General features: G+C 44.6%; 1 protein-coding gene across 1 annotated transcript in view; it reads left to right on the plus strand.

Annotated features, from left to right (window-relative positions):
- HIC2 (HIC ZBTB transcriptional repressor 2) overlaps nucleotides 1-19,432 on the plus strand; it is a 73,657-nt gene extending 54,225 nt beyond the window's left edge. The window contains exons 2-4 of the mRNA XM_072880203.1: nucleotides 11,829-11,972; nucleotides 13,419-13,551; nucleotides 16,705-19,432. Of these exons, the coding sequence (XP_072736304.1) occupies nucleotides 16,741-18,453 (1,713 nt within the window). The 5' untranslated portion in view covers nucleotides 11,829-11,972; nucleotides 13,419-13,551; nucleotides 16,705-16,740 and the 3' untranslated portion in view covers nucleotides 18,454-19,432. The remainder of the gene's footprint in view (nucleotides 1-11,828; nucleotides 11,973-13,418; nucleotides 13,552-16,704) is intronic.
- The last annotated feature ends 1,929 nt before the right edge of the window (nucleotides 19,433-21,361 follow it).

Consider the following 21,361-nt stretch of genomic DNA (forward strand, 5'->3'; position numbering starts at 1 on the left):
TAGTTTGCCTTGGTCTCACTCCACATGCCCCTTCTTTCCATGGATTCCTGCTCTTGGTGAGGTTTGAAGTGCTTGTTGGTTTAGGACAGCTACCAGGATTGAGGCCAAGATTTTTCCTGTACCTGATAGATTGTTGTTTGAAAACAGTAGGAACTGGACAGTCTTTCCCTCCCATCTTTATTTGAAATAGAATTTGCCAATAAACATCCAGTATGCCAATTGATTTTAGAACTAATAATGGCTGGTGAAAACAAGGAAGAGAGGGCAAGAGGCATGTTTTACTCTAGGACCTGGTTAGTTTGGGCAGTTAGGTATTTAAGGGGAAGGTGGTTATTATTCCCTTCTATAACAGCTCTGAATTCTGAGTGGGGTGGACTAGAATAACCAGACCCTGAAGGGACAACAGATTTTCCTTCTCAGAAATGAAATGCTGTTGGCAGGGGAGAAGATCCTGGGAATGGAGACTCCTCGGCTCCAGCCTCACCTGGCCTATGGGGTAGGCTCACTGTGACCAGGTCATTGACCCTTATGGCAAAGGAATATAAATCTGAATCTCATTAATCCTGATCTGAAAGATGGCTGTGGTGTGGCAAGAGCCTCCTCGCCTGTATGGGTGAGCAGAGGTGCTGACCAAAACCCACAGTGCTCTTTAGTCCCTGTATGCTGGCATTCACAGTTCGACCAGCCCCAAAGCCTCAAATCGTTTTCCTTCCTTGTGGGCAGACACATTTTTGTACATATGAATGTGAAAATACCTTTGATTATGATACTAAGAAGCAGAATATCTCATTGTAAGGGAAGCATCACCCTCATCTAGCTGTGGTGCCTTCCATGCTAGCTTTGTACCTCTGCACATCACAGCATTTTGCTGCACAGATACAGCCTAAGGTAGACATGGCTTCACTATCCTTGCTAGCTGGGCTCTTTCCCACCCCTGTCCCTGCTGGATTCTCCCTGAGTTAATCGCTTTCCAACCAAAAACCGAAAAGATTTGTTCTGGGGGTTTTCGGGGGGTGGGGAGGTGGTTGGGTTTAGTGGAGTTTTTTGTTCCTTAACTGCACCCTGCAAAACGTCCTGGCTGAGTTGTTTCCAAATACTGGCATCTTTAGGGAAGGGGTTATAAATTGCTAATTTAAAGCCTGCAACAGGATAATTAGCTAACCAGTTTGATGTAAATGGCTTAATGGGGCTTTACTAGCCCCTTTGAACTTAAAGTAGCACTAAAAAGTAAACTGTAAATACCTTCAAGGAAAGTACTGGCATGCTTGAATGTGGGGCTGCTTGGCTGTAAGGAGCAAGCCTGCTCGACTTGCCAGGAATCCAGTGGCCTGTGTGACAGCAAACATGTCAAGAGGGTGAGGGGACCAACCAGGCACCCCTTGGGGAAGGCTCTGCAACTACCCTAGTTCTTCAGGAAGCACATAAACTCTCATATATCAGGCTTTCAAACCTGCCCTGCCTGCTTTGGAAAATTTAAATCACAACCTCAGTTTAAATGCAACTGTAATGAATTTCATCAGGATTGAAGAAAAAAAAACAAAACAAACCAACCCTGAGGGGGAGGCAGCCACTAGAGTCCACCCTAATTTTCCTGGAGTTGTATTTGCATTAAGGTCTTTTGGCAAGTCCAGGCAGAAACTCTTACTACACTTTGTTTCAGAAGACCTCGTTACCCACTGAATCTGCTGAGACAACATACTGCAGCCCTGCAGCAGATTCCGGTTTCTGATGCATCTTGGGGACTTTTGGGAGAACCTCTAAACTTTCATTCTTGCTGGGATGTTACAAAATTCCAAGGGAGGAAGTCAACTATTAAGCATCTAGAAATGAAGATAATTACAAAGTGGAAGCATCTTGTGTAGTTAGGCGTTGATCTTGCTTCTGAGTATGCAAACTGGGGTGTCAGAGAGGAGAATTTCAGGCTCAAAGGCAGACAGGAGTATTCCCCTCTGTCCCCCCCTCTATGGAAGAGAAGCTCCTCCTGGTCCGAGTGCTGCTCTGCTCCATCTACTCATTGCACATGCACCACGCAGTGCCAGCAATAATTCACAAGAACTTTCTTCTCTTCGTTGTTCCTCTGTCTCACCACCATCTTCCACCTATTGGCAGCAGCCTTCCTGGGTAGTGGAGGATGTTTTGGAGTTTGCAGCACAATCCTCAATTACTACTGCGATCTCTGACACATGGGATTTGGCTTTACAGCCAGCTTTGCTGTTGAGTGTTCCTGGTCCTTGGCTGTGCTCTCCTGCCTGCTCTGTTGCACTACCCCTGAATACCATAAGGCTGTAAGGCTGAGCCAGACCCGAATTGATGCAGGAAGAGGGCAAGACCTAACCTTTTCAGTGGCAGCCCTGACTTGGATGGGCTAAAACAGATCACGATGTCTCATCATCTGTAATGATGGATCTATTTCTCTGTGGTTTGTTTTTTTGTTTCTTTTTTTTCCAGCAGGGAAAATAATGGGAAATAATGTACCACTGGCAATGTTAATGCTGGCTTTAAAAAAAGAAATATAAAAGCACTGAGGTCTGTTGTAGAGGACAATGATGCAGAAGTGCTACATCTTATTTTAAAAACCATGCCTGACAGAGGATTCAGTCCTGCACTCTAATTCAGTTCAGATGTCTATGGGCCTATTGTATGCAAAGATCAAAATGCTCTACTGTGGCCTTTAGAAGAAGAGGCAGGAACATGGCACTTCTTTGCTCCTACATGTTGACTGAAGAAGTTGGCACCATGGCACTACCTGATTGCTGTGTGTGGGTGGGAGCACAGGGCAGGATTAATTTGGGGTTGATTGTGTTGGCAGGGATCTGTCAGCAGAGCTTGCCCAGCTGCCTGTGTTACGCTGTAGCTGTTAATCCTTCACTTTTATGAGCACTAACCTAGATCACATATTTTAAAAAATTAAAAATGCATGCGCTATTAGAGAGAGATACTTGCAAGCAGAGGAGCTCTGTACACATGCAGTGTTGACAGCTGGAGACTCCCTTCAAGGAACGCCAGAACACCTTAGCATGCCAGCTTTGATATCTTGGCATCTGACCGGGAAATGCAAATACTCAATCCATCATTCCCACATGCTGACATGTATCCAAGGGGAACTTCTGTGAATGTTGTTGTTATTCCCATATAATTTCAGCTGCTGCTTTGCTTCCCAGCACCACCCCACCCTGTGTCCAGCTGAGTGCAGTGTCTTCCAGGCCTTTTATGCCAGATCTTTTGGATTCATTTCTCTCACGGGAAGGCAAAAGGGCATTAGTGTGCATGTGCAGGAGAGGAACAAACTGTGTGTTTGGAGGGGGTGGGGTTGTTTTTCTCTTTTCTCTTTCTAATCCACCCCCCCCCTCCCCCCCCCAACCCTTCTGCAGATTTTTAGATTCCTCACTAAGTCCTTTAAATAATATGATCAATTAAAAACCAAATGAACAAAAAAGCTTTTTCACACTTCCCAGGAAAATAAAAATTAAGTTAAAGAAAAAAGTGGATTGTGATAATCATCCTTTCTTTCACATAAGAGCTGGTCAGAGTTGGGGCTTCTTTCTGAAGTTCGGGTGTGCTTTACGTTTCTTCTAATAATCGTATGTTTGTCTCTTATAACAAAAGTTTTATATGAATAATACTAAAAAATACGTATGAATAAATGCTAGCGTGACTAAGAATTTCTACTGTGCCACTCATCCCATTGAAAGATCCAAACTCATTGGTCATTTTTGGGCACCTCAATAAATTTCAGCGCAGTTGTTAGTCCTGTCTGAAGCTTTGCATATCTCTCAGTGATCCAGTCACTTCTGGGGGCGAAGAATTAAATTCTGCTTTGCCATCTTGCAAATATAATTTTCTTAGCAATTTCACTATTTGTTAAGAATAACTGTCTTTTAAAAACCCCACAATAATCCTCCTTCCAATACACCTTTTGTTTTGAAACCCACTGAACCTGACACCCATATTTGATTTGTTGCTTCAAGAATAACAGGGAAAATGTGAGCAGTAAAACCCGGCCCAGCACAGTCGACGGCTGCTGCTAGAGAAAGAACAAATTATGCGTAACAGTGCTTTCCTGACCTTTCCTCCGGTTTTAGAAACATGAAAACTTTAATCAGCACTTTTTTTCTGGCTATTGCAAATAACAGAAAGTTGTGTGAAAATTAGAACATAATGAAGACAAATTTTGGAGTGGTGTCTGCTGCAGGTCTTGGGTGTGTTCGCTGAATTGCCTCCTGCTTAGAGAGCAGCTGGAAAACCCAAGTCCTTTCCCAACATGTCAAAACCAACTTTTTCAAAGGATGCAGTAGCTGTGCCAAAGCACCTTGCCTATTTGTAAGCAAATGCATACTATTGGGACTATCTCTGCCTGGGCCAGCGTTCTCACATGCAGCTGGCTGTATTAAATCAATTTGATGAATTACTATATCCTTTTTAATTTTTCTACAGGCAGGTCCCTGCTATTTCTTGCCTGCACAAGATTAAAAGGGCTTTTACATTACATACTGTTATAAGACTTTAATTGTCTGGAATGGGTCTGTGTGTGCAAAGACTGGTCCTGGAAGGGTCTGGAGGTTTGGGATTATTGTCAGGCTTCTTACACTGAGGTAGCAGAGAAAGGTGTGTGAAAGCTGTGTTAGCATCCATGATGGAGGATACTCTATGATAAGAAGGATGCCACCTATGCCACTTAGTTGACTGTTGTTTGGTTTGGGATTTTGGGGTGGTTTTCCTGCTGTTAAAACATATTCTATGAGTGAGGTGTCTGCCAAGAAAATGCCTGGAGAAGAGAATAGATTAACCCTAGAGGGACTGACTTGATGGGTCAGAGAAAGCTGAATGGCATCATGACAGTGATGCCATCAATGACATTCCTATGGCTGATGAGGCATACCTCAAGCTCACAAGCCTCAGGACGTGCGTGTTTTGGAGCACCTGCACTGTGGCATAACAATGCTACAATTTATTCGGCCCTTCTCCGTGACAGAACTGTGTGTGGCTGAATAACGTGCAGCCAAGGGCCAGGGACTGAAAGCAGCCAGATACTAGATACAGGTGTTCAGGAACGCACAATGCCGAGAGAGAGACTTTAGTCCAAACATATCCTCACTAAACACATTTTTTGCATTCTCTGTGAGTCTCTTGATGCTGTTGTATTAGTGGGCTCTGCTGGAAGTGGTAAGGATGTAAGAATTTTATTTTTTCCTTCCAGTCCAAGGTGTAATATCAACCTTTGTTGTGGCTGGTAGCAATAGTTTGTACATGCATTACTCCTTCGGCCAGATTCTGATCCTATTTGTGCAGCTATAAAACTGCTGAGTTGTTTCATCTGTGTAACAGAGGTTTCAGTCCTTCTGGCTGTTTTGTTTTTTCTGTCTTGGTTCTGTTTGTTGTTTTGTTGTTTTGGTTTTTTTTTACCGCTTTCCTTGCTGAGAGGGGAGAGCTCTATGGGAAGTGATCCAGCAAACTTTTAGAATAGCCTTTTAGTGTGGTTTTTTTTTAACTCTTGCTCAAGCTTTTAAATATGTGAATTGTCTCTGTGAATTCTCATCTGAGTGCCTATGAAACTTGCCAGCCAAGCCTAAATCTTACAGGAGGTGCGGCCACATTTGTGTCTTGGAGCTCTCTGGCACAGGCACCTGGTACACGTGTGTCTCCTGCTAGTTTCAGTACTGTCACAACTTCACCCCTCATGCCTGTTTCTCTGGTACCTCCTGTTTTTCCCAAGGTTATCTTCTATAAATAGAATCTGCTCCAGCTTTTCATTCCCCCACACCCATCTTGCAGAGAATAATTACCGATGCGATGGTTTTAATAGTGCTGAAAGAAGGAGGGTTATCCATTCTGCTGTGCTCTTTGAGGCTTTTTCCTGACAGGAAATAAATGCACAAATTGCTTAGCAATTTCCTTAGGTGACAAATGTAAAGTGAGTAGCTTTTGAAATACTTAAGCTTGAGTATTTAAACATTTGATAAACCATGGGTTATCTGAAGAATAAAATTGTGATTGTTTTGGCATGCACAGAATTCCATGCAAAGGTCTCAATCTGAGTATAAAATCTAGTAATTTCCTTAATTATTGTTAGACTGGTAGAGGTACCTGTGGTATCTAGCGTTCACCTGTCCAGAAACCAAAACCATGCTCAACCCAGGGTAGCAGAGATGCTTTGGATGATGCAGCTATCTGTCAGCAGCCGATACAGCAGCCAGAAGACGCAAATATTTAGAGTGTTCATAAACCAGAAAAAATTCTCTAAAATTAAAAAAAGAACTAAATGAAAGCATGTAAGGGTTTGAGGTGATGATGCTGACTTTACTGTCCTTCAAACTATGCCTGCAGCAGCCCAGAGCTTAATGTCGCATAAACCAAGAGAAATGAAAGAGAAGCCCTCTCTATAGGCTACATGATGCAACTGGTGAGCGGTTGCTCAGATAGCAGGGTGCTCTGCATGGAGTAAGTGCCTACAGATAGAAATGCTGTGTAAAGGAATTGTTGCTGGCGCACAGATACATGCTGGCAAATGAGACTGTATTTGGTGGAAGGATAAGAATCTACTATAGCTTTTTAAAATCACCCGTGTTGTGATCACCTTGTGATAAACATTATTCTCTCCAGTGTAAATAACAGTATAGCACATTTCCCAAATAATCTCTTAAAATAAAAACAGATTGGCGCATAAGAGTAAACAGAGTCGGAACAACCAGTCAACCTACAGTATTACTAGCCAGAACTCAGAATGAAATGGGAACGGCAGTACTTTTTCAGGTTTTACAGCCACCTCTTTGCTCTACTTTGACAATCATTTATTACCACTAATATTGTGCTTTGTAAACTTATACCGTGCTTTATGAAGTAAGACGTTTCCTATTTTAAGGATCTTATAATCTTGTGGGCTGATAAGGGGTGTAGATTATCCCTTGGGTGTTCATAAATAGCATTAGCACTAAGAGTTTTATTAGTGCTGGGTCCTTTCAAGCCTGTGGCTCTTTCTTTTTCTTAACAACACTTTCCTAGTCAAGTGCCGAAATAAGGATTTCGACACCTTGATCTTCCAGGCTGGAATAGTGTGGGCATTCTTTTGTTTTGCTTGTAGTGAAAGCAAAACCCAGGCAGAGTCCCAGTGCAGCGACTGTTGCTCTGCATGGGTTTAATCTACCGCCTTTGCTTGCCTCTCTCTCCGAGACTACAAATCTGGAGTTTGGGTGATGGCAGCAGAGAGCACATTTGGGAGGTTTGTGTGTGTGTGCGTGCGTGTGCGTGTTTTAAATAAACAAACAATGGAAGAGCAACTTCAACAAATTGTGAGTAGTGCTAATTTGTTATAGTGCTGTCTTGCCTTCTGGCAGTGTTGATTTAGGAGAAGCTGAGCAGACTGCAATGGATGCGGGGAGCCGCTGGATCTTTTGCTGTGGGGTGTGTATATAGTTCAGTATAAAATGCTTCTAGGGGTCCTGTCCTGAGGAGCTTCCAGATTACAGGGTAAAGCACATGCATAGGCTGCCAATCCCCTTTTCAAAACCAAATCTGAGGCAAAAGTACCTTCCCCTCTGCCTTGCTCCTCCCCTTCCACTTTTTTTAAATGGAGAGATGTTTTAAGTCTTGATTCATGACAAAAGCCTGTAATTTGTGTGTTTTGAGGACTGCCAGAAAATCCTTGACTTTGACAAGAATAGTGTGTAGGGAAGCAAAGGAGGAAGATCCTTTGCTTTGTATTGTAGCAAAGTTTTCAACACCCCATGACCTTGCTGGGCTGCCTTTCATAATGCGCCTGGGGCTGTAATCCCCAAGGCTGAGAAACTGTCTGACAGAGAAGGCTGGCCAAACGTGCATGAGATATCTGCAGCCCTGGACCACTGTTGTGCAGTGCTGCAGGATAAGGATGGCAGGACGGGAGCCTTGCTGGGAAGAGGTGGATTTTGGAAGTGTATGTGGAGTGACCTCTTTGCAGCCTGTGAGCTGAGTTTAAAGAAAATCTGAAGTCTCAAGTGAAGAAGACAGGAATAAAACAGTCAAAGTGAGAAGCAGTGGTTGAGGAGAGGCAGCCAAAGAAATGAAGAATTTTGAAAATGAGTAAACCCTGCTTTCCCCTTAGGTTATCTTCAGCTTGGACAGATTTGGATGCAATGCAGATAGTTTGCAAATCTTTGAGTCTGCTAGTCCTTCTGCTTTTACAAGCAATAGTGGCTTTCTGGCATCCTCTAGTTTGCCAGGCTCAGAGTTGAAGAAACACCTTTTGGTGGTTGCAAAGAACCAAATGTGTGAGGGAGGGTTCAGGATGATCAGTTAAGCATCTGATTCAGAGGCACATATGGCAGGCAGCAGTCTTGATACTGCCAGGACCAATTCTTAAACAGGGGTTTGCTTGAAAGGCTTCACAGGAGTGGAGCTTAGAGACAAAGATTTCTCTGGGAGGTACAGGACTGAGTACGCGGTCAGTTCTTGTCAGAAAAAGAAAAAATGGTGGATAAATACAAAAGGTGCTGTATTTAAGGCATTGTTTATTTGTGTTAGGGAGAACTGCTGCTGCATTTGCAGGTATGCATGAGATAAGGCAATGAGATTTGGTCTTGTAGAAGAAAACGAGACAGCAAAGTTTGTTTCTGTGCTCACTGGTATATGGCATGTGGTGAGAGAGATGACATTTTGGTCCAAGGCTGTTACTACCCTCGTCCTTCCTGCAACCCGCAGCATGAAGCTCAGTGTTAACTATCGCAACAAGTTCATGATATGAGCAGTATTCTGTATGCAGATACTCCTGTGCAGACTGCTTCTCTCTGCAGAAAAGTTTGCTGAGTCCACAGAAGAAATAAAAATAAGCAGGCCAATTGGGAGGATCTTTATCAAACCCCCTCCCATTTCTCCCAGTACTCTGAGGCCTTGTTTGCACTAACAAACCCTGTAACTAAGGGTCTGAGTCACAATCGCTAGTGGATTTAACACTCCCAGCTGCCTGTCTCATCCCTGTCCTGGAGATCCCTCCCCAGTTGCAGGGACAGCTGAAAGGGCCATGCATTTGCTCCAGTATTGCTGCATTTCACAACACAGCTATCAGCTTGTACCTGTGGTGACTCAAAGCCCTAAAGCTGTGCTGCAACTGGGAGGGTGCTGTAAAACAGTTGGGAAAAGTTGGAAAAGGGTCATGGACATTCCTTCTCTGCAGTGCTGTGTGCTCTTGCCCCCAGAGCAATGCCCAGCATGAAGCTGCCACCCTGTGCACCCCCTGCCAACTCTGGTTTACCATACTGAAGGACAGGTCCCGAGCTTTTAGGACCAGAAGCATGTTCTCACATCTTCTATGTAATTCATAGGATTGTTGATTCTGCCTAACGATCTCTGGGATTAGCTGGGAGGTAGCAACAATCCTTTAGTCACGTCCTAAATTCTTGCATTGTAAAGGCAGAATTCTCTACATCAAGGCTCAAAGGTAGCTGGGAAACAGAGGAATTTTGCATACCAAAGGGGCCTTAACTGGTGGATGGGTAGAGGGTATCCTTCCTCCTGTGTGAGCTGAGCTACTCCACTGAATACGTGTGTAGATTAGTGCAACAAGGAGTCGATAGATTAGCATGGGACAACAGAGCTGTCTTTACCACTTGCAATGCAGGTACAGTTGGAGCTGAGCTTGCTCAGTTGTTGCAGGGCTGCAGAAGAGCCCGACATCTTTGCTGCTCCCTAGCTTCTGAGGCTTTATTTGTTTTGTGCCACTGCTGTGTTCCTGAGATCAACTGTGCTCTGCAGATATGCAGGAATTTTTAGTGCCTGGCTCTGCTTGACAAGATCTGCAATGTCCATGCCTCTTCTCTTCTCCTCCCACTAAAGGGTTTGGGTAGTCTTAGGCTCCTTCATGTCACCAGTGAAAAGAAATGTATAATATACAAGGGCTCTGTTTAGGAATTGGCAGGAAGCTTCATTTCTGACTTCAGTGTGATGTTCTAAGAGTAGGAAACACCTTTGTTTTAAGCAGTTCTCTGCTAATCTCTGCCCTAGAGGGGAAATACAACTATGGAGAAGAGCTTCTTGCTTCACAGTAGCAAGAAGCAAATTGCTGTAATCTGGATGTAAATCTGCATTTGAGCTGCTGTCTCGAATCCTGTCCAAGAAATACCTTTATGCAGCATTCAGCCTTTCTTAAGCTGAGTATTGCTGAGTGTTTTGCATAGTCCTGATGCTGGCAGATGCAGCCAGTAGTATGTTGCTCGTATGCAGTCTAGAGTGTGTGATCTCTTGGAGAGGGGGGAGCTCCAAATCCCTGGGGCTCTGGCCTGTTATGCTTAAAGTTGCATGCTATTTAAATGCGGGTTGGCCTGTTCATGCTGGCAGTGGTGTGTTCAGACTAGTTCAGCAAATGCTCTTGGCTCAGTGTAGCTCAGGTCAGTAAGCGAACGCTTGCTTACATTTCACTTCTTCATTGTATTGTCAAGATCTAAAAATCTTCAGTCTAAAGCAGTCAAAACAGGGCGATCTGAATACAAAAGACCTATTAGTTCAGTGTGAAAGGGATTTAGTTACAGAATTGTGGGGATAAGAATGCAGGTGGGAATGATGGGAACACTGTCCTGGGCCTGAGCCCAGCAGATGTCCAGGATGAATGAAGAACTATCTCCTTACATTCAGCGTCCTTTTCACGAAGACACTTCCTATTTGCCAGGCCAGTGTCCTTCTTTATGTTCTCGTCCAACTACATTAATTATTGTAAGTCTCTTTCATTTGGCCTTTTATCTTTTACGGTTGAAATTATAATCAATATTCTTCTAACTTCTTAAACGTAAGATTTCTATCATCTCCAGCAGCACAGCTGGAGAAATGCAGCCATCAATGTGAAAAGAGCTATGCAGAAGTTTCACTTTGCCATGAGGGTCTAAAAACCTATTTTAAATCCCTGTGAGGCTGCAGGCTTATTTCTGTTCTGGTTTTTTGGTTTTGTTTTGCTTTGTTTTTTCACTGGGGCAGCATCACCACTTGTAGAGAGGGACCTGTGCTTAGCATCTACCCTGAGACTATCCTCCTTGATAACCCTGCTGGAGCTGATTACAAGAACTCTGGGGGAAGGAGGATATGCACTGCAGAGGATACCCTAGGTTTGGCAAGCTGTGTATCTGTGGGATGTGCCTTTCCCTGACATGCAAAGATGTTGTTGCTTTTTCCTTTGGGCAAGGAAGGGTGGAATTATAGATCTTCAGTTTTGTGACTCTCATACCAGTTGCAGTTCACCATGGATCAACTTGATCTCCAGTCTCCAAGAACGTAGATTAAATTATCAGTGAAGCATCATTATAAATAGGAGAGGGTATACAGTATTTTCTTCTCCCGTCTTGCTCCACAGATGTAACAAAAGCCAAAGGACCCAGCGTGGCTCAATGCCATACCATCTCTAGAAGAGCAGGATTTCAAAGGCTTGGGAAGGGGGACAGGGAAATGGGGACAACATAGAGGATCAGCATTTAAGTGTTTCTTCCATTGCCTGTACTGTGTGGGGAACAAGACCATGAAGCTCTGGTTCCAGGCTTTTTTCATTGTAGAGGCATTTCTAAATGGTGATATTTAGTTGCCTGAATTTCTGGGCAGACGGAAGCTGGTGCAGACACCCTGGGATCTGCTGTTCTTGGATATATACAGACTGGTCCCCCTGAAGCTCAGTGCTGTTAGGAGTCCTGAATGGAGGTGGCCAGAGAGAGTAATCAAGAAACTCACAGAGGCCTTCTGCTCTGTTTCTGTCACAGTTCAGCAGTTCTGGGGAGATGGGTGGAGGGGAGGTTGTTCTAGTAGTTACATATTTAAGGCAGGTGGCCGTTTTAAAATGTACGTTTCAATTTTGATTGCAGTTTTTTAATTGCATTTAACAGCGTCCCTGCTGGTTCTCCATTCTGCATCCGTGCAGCCACGTTCTATTGATGGCCTGTTGTGATTTCAATGGAACATCATGGGATGTACCTGGCACGTCGGGCAGCACTGGATGGAGGTGCCTTTAGCCCAATGTACCTGGCATGGTAAGCGGCAACCAAGTGGTTAATCTGCATTCTACTGCTCATAGTCTCAGCTTGTATAGCAAGGTGTTCCTGCTTTGCTGCAGCCTTGCACTGACTAGAAATCACTTTGCTCTCCTGGTGTTAGTGCTTTCATGCACACAGGGCCCCTACCCTTTTCACCCATGGAGATTCCCCTTCCTTCAGCAGTTTGCCATGCAGTAGAGAAGGGCCTAGCCATGTCGGGCTCTCCTTGTTATTCTAGAACAAGAAAGAGAAGGGACTGGGGAAATCATCTGACGCTCTTTCTTCTCTCCTTTTTGGGCCAGGAGCTGGTAGCAGTTGAGCATGTATTGCCCACGTACATAATGTCCAAATGTTGCCGCACAGAGGTACCAAACAGATGCTTGTGTCCATAAGCAAAGCTATACTGTTTCTGCGGGAGTCCTGCAACAGCTGCTTCAGGGAGCCGGGAGGGCAGTTCTGCCTGGCACTAATTGGAATGTAACAAACTAAACAAGGACCACTTTAAGTTTGCTGATGTGGTATCCTCTGTGAAATGATCCTCCATTCTCCTTCTCCTTTCCATGTCCACACCTGCAACATCAGCTGCACATCCTGCTCTGTCCTGCATGTCGCTTTCTCTCCCTTCCCCAGCTTTGCAGACCTCTCCCTGAGTAACCTGACCTGTTGGTCTTACCTATTTTGAAGTGAGAGATATTCCTGTGAGAGAAACAAGGGTGCTGCATCCTGTTTTCTGCTTGAGCGCACCTCACAGAGCTTTTGCTGCTCCACTGCCAATGATGAAAATGCATGTTCTTCCTCTGTTTCGGAGTTCTGCTGTCTGCCTGCTCACAGGGGCTGAGGATAGGGAACCATTTGGGCTAACACAGTTCCTGCATTCCTCCCTATGCCTCTGCTGCTCTGGAATGTGGATACCTTTACAAGCTATGGGCTAATGACCTGCCAACTGCAGCTCCTCGGGGGAAGGTTAGTGGCCATGAAAGCCTACCTACCAATACCTCAGGAGAGTCCTGGAAATAGGTTCTGTTGGGATGTGGGGAGAGGAAGATCAGATGAGCCCGTGAGGAACAGGAAAGCTCTCTTCCCAGTGGGGTCTTCAAGTGCTCTAAAAAAGTTAGTTCATCTGAAACTGAAGGGTGCAGAAGTCATCTGTTTCAGTTTCACCCAGATCCAGTAGCAGCTGGACACAGCATTTTTAATGTCACAAGTAAATTGGTGGGAAAGAGCAATGTAGGGAACAATTGATTTAATTTTGTCTTGTTCTTCCCCATGCTCACTGCTGCAGTGTCTGCTCAGTGTAGCACAACTGCTTGGGAAGGTGGAGAAATAAGTAAGCAGGCCACTATCTTTTCCTAGGTATATTATAACATGCACAGTAGGCTAACGCTTTAACGGCATCTAATTTGATACATCACATCTAATCTGTTTGTTGGTTTTTATCTGCAGTACTGTTAGTTCACTGTTCAGGTGCTCGGTGTCTAGCCTTCTCATCCATCCACAAATCCTCTACGTGAAATGAGTGATTCCTTAGATCTGTTTTTGATTGATTCTTTGCTTCACTGGTGTTGCTTCTTAAAAGGTAAACAATATTCATACGCTGCAATCTGTAACTCAGAGATTAAATCAAATAGCATCTCCTGCCAGAGGTTGCTAAGATAACACCTTTAGCATTCATTCAGCAATGACTTTTAGGAAGAGATTTAGTGATATTAAAGAGAATCAAATCTCTAGTGAATATGTAGATTTTATACTATTTAAAGGGGTGAAGGTATTCCTCTTCTCCTGTACTTTGGCAATCTAATTTTCTGTGACGTTCAGAGTCTTTGTGGAAATTGAGAGAAAATTAAGTTTTTCCTGCTTTGTAGCGAGAGCAGCACAGCTCCTGGAGCAGTCTGTGTGTTCTGCACAGTCTTCATGCCCACAGGATCACAGTGTGCCCCAGGCTAGGCACAGCAGCTCACAGTCACGCAGCTCCTTGGGCAATATTGCTTATGAAGACGCTATCAGCTCTTAGCTTGCGAAGCTTTGTTTGATGTGTGGCATCTGCTTGCAGCATTACTGTATTCTGTGATTTGTGCCCTGTATTTTCATGTCTTTGCATGTGCTGTGTCTCAGTGTCATGGATATGGTGGAGGTAGTGGAGAGCCTCAGTCTTGCTTCATTCCCTACTTGCACAAGAATACTACAGCAGGTTCATTGCTCTGAAAAATATGTGTCTTGAATGACTAGGAAGCAATCTGAATCTGAAAAAATAACTTCTCTAATGCTATTTGTCCAAAGCCTTCTGTGATCCTGTTTTAAATGCAAAGGAGAGAAATTTTGCACACCAAATTCAATGATAAAAGACTGTGGCCCCAGTGAGACATCTACGTATTCTTGAGGTCTGGGGTTTGGTTTTTTTACTAGAAATGCATCTGAGACTTTTCTGAGCCAGGGCTCCTCTGAACTGGGAGTATGTTTTTTCAATCTTTTTGCAGAAAACAGAAAAGGAAGGATTCTTAAAAATGATACTGAGATACAAGAAATATAAACCACTGTGATTTTTCAGGGCTTTTGGGGGCTTTTGTTGTTGTTATTGGTGGTGGTGATGTTATCCAAATGTTCAGGGTTTGTTAAGAGCCAGTCTCTGCAAACTAACGGAAAGCAAGGCCTTTGTAAGGCTGCACCTGCCATTTGTTTGGGAAGATCTGCTAACTTTTATACTGGACTTAACCTCATAGTTGTCTTTGGTCCCATGCTTTCAGCTAAAGTGAGATCTTAGGAATGCCATAGATTAAGGAATAACGCCTGCTTCTCTTTCACTAACAAATTTTCCAACACACCCCTCTTCCCCCACCTCTGAAATGCATAATTCCTAAAGAAGGGTTTGTAACTGGTCAGCTCTGGAAAATATCTGGAATGGATTTATTTTTGTTCAGGACTGCACAAGATACACAAGCCAGGTTGATGCTATAAAGCTTTTGTCAACAAAGGTACGTCAGTCAAAGATGTGTTCTCTGACCCATGTTGCTGTCCCTTGGTGGGCAATTCTGACAAAATTTTAAACATGGGGCTCTAAACTTGGCTGCAGGTTTTGCTGCCTTGTTCCATTACATTCATTTTGTTGGGGTTGCTAAATCCATGTTAGACTTCAGCTAACAAATTCAAATTTGATAGGCAGTGTTACAGTGCTTAAACCTGACCACTGCTTTTAAAATCTACTAAAAGTAATAAGCTACCTCATACTTATGTCCTACTGAACATGAATACTTCTGTAAAATTTGAAATGTGACATAAATAGAGGTAATTTAAACAACTTGTACTATGCTAATTTTTATGCTGCAGAACATACTGAGGTTTAACAATAACATTATCTTCCTCATGAAGGTCAGTAAAAAGCAGAACTATAATTCTACCCCTGTTTCCAGGGCTTTCCCTGCAGGCTCATTACCTGGTTTCAATATCATTTAAGGCAGAAAGAAAAAAACAGAAGTAAAAATCGAAAAATATTTCCCATTAGTAGCTGCAGCAAGCCTTGACTCTTTGCAAAGGCTTAGACAAACACGTATCCAGAGATTTCTAGACCTCTGCTTCAAGTGCTACATGAATGGGAAATAAGCTTGCTTTTACTTCAGTAACATACTTTTTTTTTTATTAGTCTGTTTAGGCAAAAAATATTGGCTATGCTGTTTCCTTTCCTTTCCCATATTTGTCCTTTATGGAACACCTAAAAATCATATCCAGGGATTTTGTGTGTTATGTGCACAGAGAAGCACCATTATGTTTGTAGTGAAAATAGTGTAGTAGTAGGCTGTCTCTTGCTATTCTTGAACAGGATGCATTTATATATATAGCTGCTGTGCTATGCTGCAAGCCATGTTTTTGTCCTTCCCTATCAATATATCTTGGTGACCCAGAAGTGCTTTCACTGGCCTGCCTAGATAAAAGTGGGTATTTGGTGCCTCTGTGCTGTTGCTTCTTCCTCTTAATCAGCAATTCTGGAAGCAAGCCACCAGAACCAGACGCATTGCCTGCGTGCTGCAACTCTGATGTAACTAATTACAGCAAAACTTGTTTTTAAAGTGCTCAACGCTTCATGTCAATGGATTGGGATATGGACATTGCCAGGGTGGTGGTTTTTAAAGCAGCCTTTCATACTCTTAAGGAGATTTCCCATTCACACCTCAGTGTGATTAATTCCATCTTCAATGGATTTAGTTGCTATATGTCATTTTCTCAACCCCAGAGCAGCTGGCTGTTGTAAGATTTCAACATGTAGGAGTCAAGAAACAAACTACATGTTAAAGCAGGGAAGCTGCAGCTTATGCTAATTATTTTACATGCTCAGATATGCAAATGGCAGTGAAGTAGATGCTTCTTTTTTCTTCCTTTTCTTCTTGCTCCTCGTCCTCCCTTCTGATTTGTGTTAGGAGAGGGAAACAGCTTTCCCCTGTACCTAACTGTTGTTTTCTTGCTGGTATCTTTTGAATAGTAATTCCAGCCAACAACAACTGCTTTTGTAAAAAGATATTTACAAATCTGATTTTTGAAAGACTTGACTCAAACCTTACCATGAGAAATACTTCTCTCTGTATTCCAAGCAGGATCACAGCTTGCAGGGCTGAATGTACCCAGAGCTCCTTAGTCAGTGTCAAGCCTAACATAGACTGCACCGTGTTAAGCTAGTCTATTAAATGTAGACTTGTTTGAGTGGAAACAGCAGGTTCACACCTCTCATCCTCCTGTTTTGCAGGTGGTAAGGTGAAGGTGAAAGGAAGAGAAGGTGGAGATGGAACTGCCAAATCATGCCAAACAACTGCTACTGCAGCTGAACCAGCAACGAGCCAAAGGTTTCCTCTGTGATGTGATCATTGTGGTAGAAAATGCCCTGTTTCGTGCCCATAAGAATATCCTGGCAGCCAGCAGCATGTATTTCAAATCCCTTGTCCTGCATGACAACCTGATTAACTTAGACACGGACATGGTGAACCCCACCGTGTTCCGGCAGATCTTGGACTTTATTTATACTGGTAAGCTCTTAACGACTGACCAGCCCGGTGAACAGAACTTTAACGCTCTCCTCACCGCAGCAAGCTACCTCCAACTGCACGACCTGGCAGCTCTCTGCAGAAAGAAGCTGAAGCGGAACGGCAAGTCCTTTGCTGGCAAGGCTGGTGGCCTTGGTGTTGGGAGATCTGCCAGGAGTCAGAGACTTTCCACTGCTTCAGTCATCCAAGCTCGCTATTCAGGGTCAAATGAGGGGTTGAAGGGCTCGCACTCAAAGGAGCTGTCAAAGGGAAAGCTCTCCGATGACGAGGTCTTCATCAGCAGCTCCAACCAAGAGAACTGTCACTCCTTAAGCAGGGGAGCCAGTAAGAACGGCGGTGGGGGCAGCAGTGCGAATGGGAGCACCGGCGACCAGGAGCTAGGCCTCGACCTGTCCAAAAAAAGCCCGTCGCTCCCTGTTGCAGCCTCCCACGATGACACGCAGCACAGTGAAAGCCAGCATGGCTCTCCCCAATCTGCCTCAGCCCCCGCAGCCAACAGTGCCTCATCGTTCGACGAGTCTGGAGTCGGAGCCCCTCACAGTATGGCGGACAGCAGCGACCCCATGGAGATGGATCTGAGCGAAGAGTGCCACCACGCATTGACGGAGAGCAGCCAGCGCAAGGGCCTCCGGCACTCGTCCCGCAAGAAGGAGTGGATCAAGAAAGACAATGCCTTTGACCGAAAGGAGGGGGGCAAAGACAGGGACGAGGGCGAAGGGTTGCCCAATGGTATCCTGCTGGGGCCCTTGTCCAAGTCCGTGGAGCGGAGTCTGGCCGGGGCCTACGGTGCAGACCTACCCTACCCGTGTAAGGAGGAGGTGGAAAATGGTAAGGAGAACAGTGACGACAGCGGCCAGAGTGAGAGCGAGAGCGGCGGGCATACTAGTGCCAACTATGTCTACCGGCAGGAGGGATTTGAGCCAGTGGCCTACGGTGACAACCTGTATGTCTGTATCCCTTGTGGCAAAGGCTTCCCCAGCTCCGAGCAGCTCAATGCCCATGTGGAGACACACACCGAGGAAGACCTTTACATCAAGGAGGAAGGCACATATGGTGGCAAGGATGAAGCCGAGGATTTGTCCAACCCCAACCAGTCCTATGCCGCGGAGTCCCGGCCCTTCAAGTGTTCAGTGTGTGAGAAGAGCTACAAGGATCCAGCCACGCTGCGGCAGCATGAGAAGACTCACTGGCTGACGCGGCCCTTCCCTTGCAACATATGCGGCAAGATGTTCACGCAGCGGGGCACCATGACACGGCACATGCGCAGCCACTTAGGGCTCAAGCCCTTTGCTTGCGAGGAATGCGGGATGCGCTTTACCCGGCAGTACCGACTGACAGAGCATATGCGTGTCCACTCAGGAGAAAAACCTTACGAATGTCAACTGTGTGGTGGGAAATTCACCCAGCAGCGCAATCTGATCAGCCACCTGCGAATGCATACCTCTCCCACATAAGCCAAAGACTCCAGAATGAGCTTCGAGCCCATCCGCAGTGATTTACCTTTCTGTAGACTTGCTGCTTAAAAAAAAAAGAAAAAAAAAAAGAAAAAACAAACAAAAAAGGGGGCAACTCCCCATACACTGTTCAGTCATGGGAGGCCTAAACAAATGTAGCTTTAACATTTAAAAAAAAAAAGTTCCTTTTTTCCCTTTTTTTTAAAAAAGAAAGGTCCACAGCCAAGCTGATGCATTTAGTCCAACTCTCCCTCCAAATCTTGGTGACCTGGCAAGAAATGCCACTTTTTGCGCACATCGACTTCATTGCCATGTTGATTACCTGGAGCAGGTAGGACCACGGGGAGCTTTCGACCTCTGCTGGCTCCCCCCTCCCTGCCTCTTTCCTTCACGTTACTGTTGCCCTACTCACCTCCTCTCTTAAAACCAAACTCAGTAGGGACATTTCTTGCCATTAAAAAGAAAATGAAGTACACCTTTTCAGTGGCCTAAGTAGCTGTGAAATAACATAGCGTTGCATTCACAAGTGCGGAAGCTGTGTCTGTGGACCACCTCACAGGGTTGGCAGCCCCTTCGGATACTGTGGGAAAGCCATAGCCGTGGTGGAACCCACCACCCTTCCCCTGGGCTGGTGGTGGTGGGGAGAGCAGTCTACCTAGGTGTGCACCAGCCAGAGTGCTTCACTTAAAGAAATGGCAATGCCTCCTCACCATCCCTCCCTCTTTTGGTTTTGATCTTTATCCTTGACACACATAACCACACGCCACCTTTTCCCACAAAACAGACAAACCTCTTCTGCCTTACCCATGACTGAACAGGGACTGGATGCCCTGGGAATTTCTTTCAGTGAGCAGGGGGTCGTCTTTACTTTTCTAGTAGTTTCGTATGAATATTCTTTGCTTAGAGGTACTTGTTTTATTAAAGGAAAAACCATTGTAACGTTTATGTGAATGTTTGAACTGGAAGGTCTGAGGTTAATTCTAGGGTGGGTGGGCGGGGAGGGGGTTTGATGTAGGCTGGACTTGCTACAAGTTCCTTAGGTACTTTTTTATTATTTTTTATTTTATTTTTTGTGTGTGTGTATGTTTTTAGCTTTCCTCCCTCACTAAAGAGCAAGTCTGTGTGGACAGACTTGTTACCTTTGCTACCTCTTGAATTCATGAGAACAATAAGATGGTTAGTGAAAGATTAGGCTTTTTTTTTCTCTTATTGTAAGTAATTAAATGTATAAAAGTAGAAGCTAAATTAAAGTTAAGGGATTTTTACCACCCTGTCCTTCCATCAAAAGTCAGCTATAGAAATGTTAAAGCAAAGATCGGCCAAAGACAAAGCAAAAAATACGCTGAGCCAGAGGCTGTGCTGGCTGCTTGGACTGGCTCATTCGCAGTCTCTTGGCCATTTGTAGTCACTTTTAGATAAAAGAAGAAAACTTCTCTGAGCTTTTTGGGCCCTTTCCAGCTTTGTTTATTGAATCTGGATACTATGGGGAGGGGAAAATGTCCCCCTCATCTTCCACTCCCCCAGCACATCTGGGTCAGTCTGTAAACACCTGGCAGGACAGAGGGTGAGGGCATAGCAGCCTATAATTTACTAGAATCCAGAGTGCAATAAGGTGGGGGAGAGGAGGAAAAAGCAAACCAAAGTGTTTCATATCCTCCCTTTTAGACAATTTAACACACGCACACAAAAAAAAAAAAAAAGAAAAATGAAAAGAAAAAGAAACAAAATGTTCTTGCAACATCTGCATAAGACATCACAGCCAACAGCTGCTATTGGTTTAGGAGAGAAGACAGAGAACTTAGCCCACCGATTCTTGGCCCTCTTGACTTTGTTGGCGTGACCTTGTGGAAAGCTATGGCTTATTTCAAGCCTCCTGTGACTGTGGTGGTAAAAATTCACAGCCAGTAGAATCATCCCTTCTGAATTGAGTAAGGTTTACAGTTGTGTTTTTTCATTTGTTCCCCCCCCCCCCCCCCCCCCAACCAGTATAGTCTCTATGCGTAAGGTTTACCAAACCTCACATTTTGTCTTTTTTTAAAAAAAACAACCAATTTTTTTAAGTTTCGACCAAAAAAGAAAAAAGGAAAAAAAAGAAAAAAGTGAGCATGTTTGACTAAAACAAAGAAATATAAGCTTCCTTTTCTATTGGGTTTTTTTTGTTTGTTTGTTTGGGGTTTTTTTTGTTGTTGGTTTTTTTTTGTTAAGGTAGACTAGCCCATAAGAAGTTTTTGGGTCAGCTGAATGAACTGAGGAAACTGGAATCCAGGCTCCAAGCAATAGACAACCCAAAGGCGCTGAGCCTCGGCCTGGTGTCACGTTACAGGGAACACGCTTGCCCCTTGCCCGCTGCGCTCCAGCGTGCTTCTCCCAGTGCCATTGTCCGCTTGCTCCCGGACGCCTGCGTGCGAGGGGAGCATGGACTTTTGGATTTTTCTAATTGTGCTGAGATGCACTGTTTTCTTTCGGGGGGGGGGGGTTAGGTGGGGTTTTAGTGTCTTTAGCACTTCCACATTTTGCATAGACATTGAATTATTTTCTCCTTGATTCCTTGCCAAACCCCCCTGAGAATGTCCCCAAAATAGTTCTTTGGGGAGGACAGGGAAGGCCTTGCCACCTGCCTTTTCTCAGAGCAAGTCTCAGCAGGGCCCAGGGACAGCCGTGCAAAATTAGTTCCTAGGCACTTTCACTCTGCCTTTACCTTCCCTCCAACCTTCCTAAACCTGAGCTGAATCCCACGCTGGCTTAGGCTGCAGCCAGAGCAGGCTCCCCTTGCTGCTGGCTGGCTAAGGACCCATCAAGTCCAGATTTTCAAAACAATTTTTAGCTCCCTTACTGAGAAGGGCACAGCTGGGGATGAGCCCTGTCCCCCGCTGTGGGTTTTGGATGCGGGCTTCCCCCATTCACTCGT

Source organism: Ciconia boyciana, chromosome 15, assembly GCF_034638445.1.
Source record: "Ciconia boyciana chromosome 15, ASM3463844v1, whole genome shotgun sequence".
Classification (NCBI taxonomy): domain Eukaryota; kingdom Metazoa; phylum Chordata; class Aves; order Ciconiiformes; family Ciconiidae; genus Ciconia; species Ciconia boyciana.